At 46.2% G+C, this 8,594-nt stretch overlaps 1 protein-coding gene across 1 annotated transcript; it reads left to right on the forward strand.

Moving 5' to 3' along the window:
* The first annotated feature begins 1,096 nt into the window (after positions 1-1,096).
* lepa (leptin a) lies at positions 1,097-6,642 on the forward strand. The gene is made up of 2 exons (XM_070898383.1): positions 1,097-1,246; positions 6,265-6,642. The coding sequence occupies exons 1-2, from the start codon at positions 1,097-1,099 to the stop codon at positions 6,640-6,642; spliced, it is 528 nt and encodes a 175-aa protein (XP_070754484.1).
* Positions 6,643-8,594: the final 1,952 nt, after the last annotated feature.

The raw sequence follows: 8,594 nt of genomic DNA on the forward strand, positions 1-8,594 counted from the left end.
TCTCGTTCACTCTCTCGTTCCCCTTTTCCATCTCATTCACTCTCTCGTTCCCCTTTTCCAAACATGCTCATCTCCTTTCTCACTCAATCTCCCTCACCTCTTTTCTGTTCTCCCTCACTCACTCTTCCTCCCTTTCATTTTTTTCTCACTCACTCTGTCTCCTTCCCTTTCTCTTTCTGTTTCTGTTTCTCTCTCACTGCCTCCCCTCATTCTGTCTCTCATCCCCTGTACCATTTCTCTCTCCTTCCCCATTCTCCCCATCCCTCTTTCCCATCGATCCCTCTGCCCCACTCCCTTGTTTCCTGTCTCTCTCATTCGTTCTCTTTCCCTCACCTGCTCTTTCTCGATTTCTATCCATCTTCGCCCTGTGTCGCTTTCTAAAGCTCTCTGCCTCTCTCTATATACCAACCTCGCTCTCTCTCTCAGACTAAATCAACCTGCTTGTTTCTCGATCTTCTCCCTTATCGATGATACAATAATATATATCTTGCTGTGAATCTGTAATAATTCATACACAGTTCGAACTGTTCCACAACGACCAGCGGGCTGACAGAGGTCTGGGTGGTATATGCAAGGACAGTAAAGGGACGGTCATCCCGGGTGTAGCAGGAATAAGGACTCACCCTTACACCCTCCCCTGGTAGAATGCAGCCTTTAATTCTGTCTCCTGTAGCTCCTGGGGTTCACGTCTACCTTGACCCCTGACACGGTGGTAACATGATGTGCAAATTGGATTTGCTCGCGTCCTCACCTGGCGCGTTCTACTCGGCGTAATCGCGCCAGACCCGGGAACTAGCCCATGAACAAGTCGTTCTCAGGCACAGACCCGTGCTGGGGTTTTCACTGCAGCAAGTTGCGTGGGAAAGAGAGAATGTCCCCTTTGAGGAAATGCGGTCCCTTTAAGAAACGATTCCTGTCGGAGAGTGAAGAGCCTTGCCCCAGAGCAGGAAGGATTTGTGGAGGCATCTCTCCAATAAAGCACAATGTTTGAAACTGTAAACCCAGCGTGAATCTGCACTGTGTTCCTATGTTTGTTGATAGCTTCACCTGATCTTCCACTCGTCGCTTGGCCAATTCTTCACCTCACATTCTCAAGATGAGGAGCTCCGCCCTGCCTGTCTGGACCGTTCTGTGGATCCTGGCCCCGCTCTGCTCAGGACGTCCCACCGCCAGAGAGCGAGCCATCCGAGATACCCGCCTGCTGGCCCAGACCGCCATCAGCCGCATCCAGCAGCTCAGCAACCAGGTAAGGCATCACTTCCTCCCTCCGAGCAACAGCCAGCTGTGGAGTGCAGGTGGGGAGGACCATCCAGATGTGGAGCGGGGGTGAGGGAGCAACGGCCAGATGTGGGGGCGAGGGAGCAAACAGCCAGATGATGTGGAGGTAAGGGAGCAACAGCCAGATGTGCAGTGGGGGGAACCATCCGGCTGTGCAGTGGGGGTGAGGGGATAAACAGCCAGCTGTGGAATGGGGGTGAGGGGATAAACAGCCAGATGTGGAGTGGGGGTGAGGGGATACACAGCCAGCTGTGGAGTGGGGGTGAGGGGATACACAGCCAGCTGTGGTGGGGCGAGGACAGAACAGTCGGCTGGAGTGCGGATTTGGGGGGGGGGGGTGTTCTGAAACAGGAGAAGATTTTGCATTTACGTAGCACCGTATCACATTCCTCAAATGTCCAGAATCACTTTGAGTGTAATGTGCCTGTTGTGTGGAGGGCTGTCTCTGCCCTCAGGTAGCGATGCGATGAATGAGCAGTTGAATTGTTGTTGGTGGTGTTGGTTGGGTCACCAATGTTTGACCAGGACACCAAGAGAACTCCCTGCTCTTTACATAGTGCTCTGGGATCTTTCACATTCACCTGAACCATGGGACAGGCAACGGAAAGAGAAAGATGCTTGGACATGATGCTTACGGCCATGGGATCTGCCGATTTCACTCAGCTATTTCGGTTTATTTTAAACATAATTTTCTAAAGCTTTTGAAGATAGAACGTTTCTTCAAAAAACTTTAGAATTACAAGTTCGGAAGAGCAAATCGGCGATGTCCACTGTTTCGGGCTTTAAATCTCAATTATTTCTAAATGTAAATCATACAAATCAAGAAGCTCAAGAATCAAGTTGTCTCCTCTGGAAATCTGAATAAAGTAAAAGATTGTTGGGAGAAAACCAGGGGGCGGTACCCGGAAGGATCGGGCGAAGTTAGTAGGACAAGGAACGGAATAACGGAGTGAATATCAACAGGAAGAGGGGGGAAAGAAAATGTGAAGAGAAAAAAGAATAAGAGGAAGTATTAGAGTGACGGGGGAAAGAAACAGAAAGGGACTGAGTGTGAGGATTAAGTCAATGGGTTGCAGTTAGAAACATTTCGTTGCCGATAACAAGGCGATTCCATTGAAATTTCACTGGGAAGTTATTGTGTTCATTGTGCCCGTCTGACAAGTTCAGGTAAATTTCACTACTCTTTACTGTAACAATCCTTATATAAAATTCGTATATTTTACATAAGCAGCTAATTGTTGGCACGGCTGATGAAACATCGGTCAATAAATCACTTCCTGAATTGTTGTCAGATCCGATTATAAAACACTCGCCAGAACAAACAACTCTCACTCCGACCGGGAAACGAAACTAGCGGCGACAAATCCTCCCCAAACAGAGTAACTTAAATAGTAATCGTTTAGCGTAGCTGTAAACACGAAATAACATTTCTCAGCAACACAGAAATGCAAACAAAAAATCTTCATCAAATCGCAACGTAAAAATAACCGAGCGAGGGTCGGAAATTAAAAAGTGGAATTTTGGTCAGAATCGTAAACCAAATTTAAATTATGAGCAAGAAATGATTTAATAAATAACAGGAGAGAGGTAAAATGGCAAATGGAGTTTCCATTGTGATCGAAGAAACTACATTTCATTTAAAAACAACTTGTATTTATATAGCGCCTTTACAACAATCATCATCATAGGCAGTCCCTCGGAATCGAGGAAGACTTGCTTCCACTCCTGAAGTGAGTTGTTTGGTGGCTGTACAGTCCAACACGAGAGCCACAGACTCTGTCACAGGTGGGACAGATAGTCGTTGAGGGAAGGGGTGGATGGGACTGGTTTGCTGCATTCTCTTTCCGCTGCCTGCGCTTGATTGCTGCATGCATTCGGCGTTGAGATTCAAAGTGCTCAACGCCCTCCCGGATGCACTTCATCCACTTAGGGCGGTCTTTGGCCAGGGACTCTCAGGTGATGTCGCACTTTATCAGGGAGGCTTTGAGGATGTTCTTGTGACATTTCTGCTGCCCACCTTTGGCTCGTTTGCCATGAAGGAGCTCCGCATAGAGCACTTGCTTTGAGAGTCTCGTGTCTGGCATGCGAACTATGTGGTTTGCTCAACAAAGCTGATCAAGTGTGGTCAGTGCTTCAATGCTGGGGATGTTAGCCTGGACGAGGACACTGATGTTGGTGCGTCTGTCCTCCCAGGGGGTTTGTAGGATCTTGCGGAGACATCATTGGTGATATATCTCCAGCGACTTGAGGTATCTTCTGTACATCGTCCATGCCGCTGAGCCATACAGGGGGGCGGGTATTACTACAGCCCTGTAGACCATGAGCTTGATGGTAGATTTGAGGGTCTGGTCTTCAAACACTCTTTTCCTCAGGCGGCCGAAGGCTGCACTAGCACACTGGAGGCGGTGTTGAATCTCCACATCAATGTCTGCTTTTGTTGATAAGAGGCTCCCGAGGTATGGAAAATGGTCCACGTTGTCGAGGGCCAAGCCATGGATCTTGATGACTTGGGGGTGCAGTGCTATGCGGCAAGGACAGGCTGGTGGAGGTCTTACGGATGTTTAGCGTAAGGCCTATGCTTTTGTATGCCTCAGTAAATATGTCGACTATATCCTGGAGTTAAGCCACAGAATGTGCGCAGATGCAGGCGTCGTCCGTGTACTGTAGCTCAACGACAGAGGTTGGGGTGATCTTGGACCTGGCCTGGAGACGGCGTAGGTTAAACAGCTTCCCACTGGTTCTGTAGTTTAGTTCCATTCCAGCGGGGAGCTTGTTGACTGCGAGGTGGAGCATAGCAGCGAGGAAGATTGAGAAGAGGGTTGGAGCAGTGGTGCAGCCCTGCTTGACCCCAGTGGATTGGGTCTGTAATGGATCCGCTGGTAAGGATCATGGCCTGCATGTCGTCGTGGAGCAGGCGAAGGATGTTGACAAACTTGTGCGGGCATCCGAAATGGAGGAGGATGCTCCATAGACCCTCACGGTTGACAGTGTCAAAGGCCTTTGTGAGATTGAAAAAGGCCATGTATAAGGGCTGGCGCTACTCCCTGCATTTTTCCTGCAGCTGTCACGCTGCAAAGATCATTACAACAGTGACTGCACTCCAAAAGTACTTCATTGGCTGTAAAGCGGCTTTGAGACAGCCAGTGGTCGTGAAAGGGGCTATATAAATCCAAGTATTTCTTTCTTAATGTAGTAAAATGTCCCAAGGTGCTTCACAGGAGCATTATCAAACAACATTTGACACCAAGGGAGATGTTAGACAAAAGCAAAATATTGCAGGTGTTAGGACAGGTGCCCAAAAGCTTGGTCAGAGGTAGGTTTTAAGAAGTGTCTTAAAGAAGGGAAGAGAGGAAGAGAGTCGGAGAGGTTTACGGAGGGAATTCCAGAGCTTAGGGTCTGGGCAGCTGAAGGCACGGCCTCCAATTAAAATCAGGGATGCACAAGAGGTCGAAATTGGAGGAGCACAGATATCTCGGAGTGTTGTAGGGCTGCAGGAGATTAGAGAGATAGGGAGGGATGAGACTATGGAAGGATTTAAAAACCAGGATGAGAATTTTAAATTCGAGAATACAGTATAAGTTGGAAGAAGTAGAAGTAAATCGCTGTTTCACCCGGAAGGAGTGTTTGGAGCCCTGGACAGTTGGGGGGGAGGAGGCAAACGGGCAGGTGTTGCCCTGATCTCTACCACATGCCAACCCTCACTGCCCAGTTCAGGCTTATACAAGAAAGAATAGTCACTTGAACAACAACAACTTGTATTTATATAGCACCTTTAATGTAGTACAACGTCCCAAGGCGCTTCAAAGAAGTGTTATAAGACTAAAAAGATACATTTGACACTGAGCCACATAAGACAACATTACGGCAGATGACCAAAAGCTTGGTCAAAGAGGTAGGTTTTAAGGAGTGTCTTAAAAGGAGGAAAGAGAGGGAGAGAAGCAGAGGTGTTTAGGGAGGGAGTTCCAGAGCTTGGGGCCGGGCAGCTGAAGGCACGGCCACTGATCGTTAAGCGATTATAATCAGGGATGCTCAAGAGGCCAGAACTTGAGCGAGATACTGAATGGGGGCTGAATGGATGATACTACAGAGGTTGACCCACAACCATGGGACTTTACCCCAAGAATCTGCACGTGGAAGAGCGGAGTGGATTAGGAGGAAAAAATACTCAAATAAAACAACACTTAACTAAATCGGGTTCTGAGCGGGATTGCGTGCAAAATAATTGAAACTCTTGCAGGGGATAATGATCAAGGGCTTTTTTTCCTTTAGGTGGTAAAGTACCAACTCTAAACAGCCAGAAGCCACACCACCCGAGGCAGGGCTATAGCTTTATATGATCAGCAGTGCCGCCCTTTTTGTACACGGACGGCCGGGAATAGTGGCGTCTCTATATGCAGACCTTTTTGTACCTGTTAACATATCTAATTCACGAGCGGATTCATTTTTACAAAATGGGCTCTGGAAATCGGAGACAGATATAAGGGGAGCTCTTAACAGCTGGAAATGTGAAATAAAAGCAGAAATTGCTGATTCCTTGTCCGAGCGACATAAAAAGCATAAGTAGCAACTGTCAGCTTGGCTCAGTCGGTAGCACTCTCTACTCTGAGGCAGGAGGTTGTGTATTCAAGCCCCACTCCTGAGCAAGTAATCCAGGCTGACACTTCAGTGCTGCACTGTCAGAGGTGCCATCTTTTTGCCAGTGAGGCAGCAAGTACTGAAATCTAATGATATTATGAGGCCCTTGGAATTCAGAGACTCCAGTATGAAAACGTAAAACCTGTTGCACCAGTATCATTTGCATTGGCAATATTTCCATCATTATAACCTGAAATGCAAAGATAGGGCAATTTTTACAATGGATAGATGATACTTTAGACAGGTAGCTCTGTAGATTGAAGCTGAATGGATGATACCAATACAGGTAACTTCATACAGTGATGATATTAATGAATAGGTATAAACATGTGTGCTGTGTTTTTTTTCCAGTTCAAGCCGTCCCCAAGCCTAGTCTTCAGTGGACTTGATCTGATTCCGGAGCCGCTCAGAGAGACTAACCTGGAGAACCTAAGTACTGTGGATGAGGCACTGGGCTGTTTTATAGAGACTCTCTCCACTCTCCAGATGGACAACACTGTGCAGATCCAAGCTGATTTGAAGAACCTCAAAGTCCTGGTCAGGTCCTTGGCCACTTCGTACGGCTGCTCCATCTCCAGGTGCGAGAAGGCCCATCACCTGAAAACTTTTCTCCGCAGGCACTCTGCCTTCATTTTCACCATAAGACACGTGACTCTCGACAGGCTCCAAAAATACCTCACTCGGCTGCTCGTGACTTTGGACAACCCCAAGAACTGCAGAGCTTCTTAATCCATGGACAGGTCCATTGGATACATAGTTTGAACATTTGAGAAATGCACTAGCACAGAAGAGCGTGCATTAAAGAGACATTACAATTTATTAGCTGCATATAGTTTAACACCACAATCTTTAGCTGGAGTTAGAAGCATTATAATTGGATTCAGAGTCCCTGGGCTAGGGAGGGGGAAATCAGCCAGAGTTGCTGCTCCTGATTGCTATCTTGTGACTCATGCTGGAAAGCACATCCACGTGAATATTGGGTGAGGACACAATTGTGCCCCTCCTACACATCACCTAGACTTGTAGATTAAGTGAGGTGGGGAAGTACTCCAACATGAGTCACTGCCTTAGGTCAGGAGGGGAAGATGTTGGAGGGAAACTAATTATCATGCATGTCTATCTGTACAGAGATGGTTATGTTGACAGATGACATCCTCAAAATAAACCAATAGAGAAGAGTGTGTTACAAGGTGGCAACGTAACACAGGAGTCAGGTCACGTCCAAGGGTTGTCAGAAACATCTGATCTCAGTGATATGTCAATCTCATTAAACACATCCAGAAATATTTGTTATTATCTGATATAAATACTCTCCAGAAGCTAAAACATGAAGTTGCAGAGCGACAAGTTCCTGAATATCCCAATTTGCATCAACAAAACTCACTTGCAAGTGTGCCAACGCATACAGAAGTGATGTGGTATCTCATATTGTCGTGAAGTCATATCACATGATTCAGTGTGGCGTGGTGTCAATATTCAATTTGTTGTATAATACAGGATAATACCTTGAATGTAGAAATAGGTGAGCGAGATGGGTATCCTCGCTCTCTTTTTCTCCATATATTAGCCATTCCCTATGTCCACATAGCTATGTAATAGAACTCAAGTGTTTTTCTAGTTCCTATTTGGCTCATAGTTTGTCAAAGGAGTTAAGAACTACTCCAAATCCTGGTCTATTATGTCTCCAACCCAAATTGGCTCCAATATTTTGTTGAATCTGGAATTACTAGAATTCTTACAAAGAAAACACATTAAAACTAAACCATATAATCTTTCAGCTGTTGTTGAAGATGGTTGATGATTGATTCAAAGCATCCCAAAACATTGTTGTTGCAAGTGAAAGAAAAAAAACTTGCATTCATATGGCACCTTTCACAACCTCAGGACATGCCAAAGTGTTTTACAGCCAATGAAGTACCTGTGAAGTGTAGTCACTGATGTAAGGTAGTGCATAGTAATATCCCAATAATGTCATAAAGAGAGTCCCTGTTAAACTGGAATTATGCAGCTACAGGAATCATATTGATGTCTCTTTAATGTTAAACGCACCAGATTTGGTAACTTATTTATTTATTTACTGCAAGTAGACTTTACAGGGTAGAAAATATTTAGAAGCAATGCCATTTCTTTGTCAGGAAACCCTATGTTGTCCAAAGCAAAAAATGAATAATGTTTGTACTTTTTGCCCCCACTGTCAGTATTGAGCACACACTGATCAGGTCCAGCATGGGCTCAGCTCCCTCTGTGCTGCCCCATTAAGCACTTCTGATGCGGAGTAAAGCTCCCTCTGCCTTTTCCCCAACCAAGTGCCTTAGTTCCAGTCTTCAGTAAAGTGGCTCACTGCCAAGGATTGGAGACAGAGAGTAACCCACTGCTGGTGTGTAGATTAATGATGTGCACTGTCCCTCACAGCCTCACCAGCACTGTGCACTAACCCACCTGCAGGCTAGTTGGTGTGTGGAGGTCTCCAACGCAGATCCAGCCTGGTCTCCTAATCTTGCTCCGATAAAGTCCATATTTATTTGGAAGACTGGGCTTTTAATATCACCAGCGATTGTGTTGCTTTGACACCTGTTGATGCCCCTTCATCTCAGTGGCTGCTCCCTGCTCACGCACTGTATTTACTGAATGTTCAATGTGGTCCTTTAGAGGAGTATACATTATCCAGTCAGACTGTAAGA

The sequence above is a fragment of the Pristiophorus japonicus genome, chromosome 13, assembly GCF_044704955.1.
Source record: "Pristiophorus japonicus isolate sPriJap1 chromosome 13, sPriJap1.hap1, whole genome shotgun sequence".
Taxonomy (NCBI): Eukaryota; Metazoa; Chordata; class Chondrichthyes; family Pristiophoridae; genus Pristiophorus; species Pristiophorus japonicus.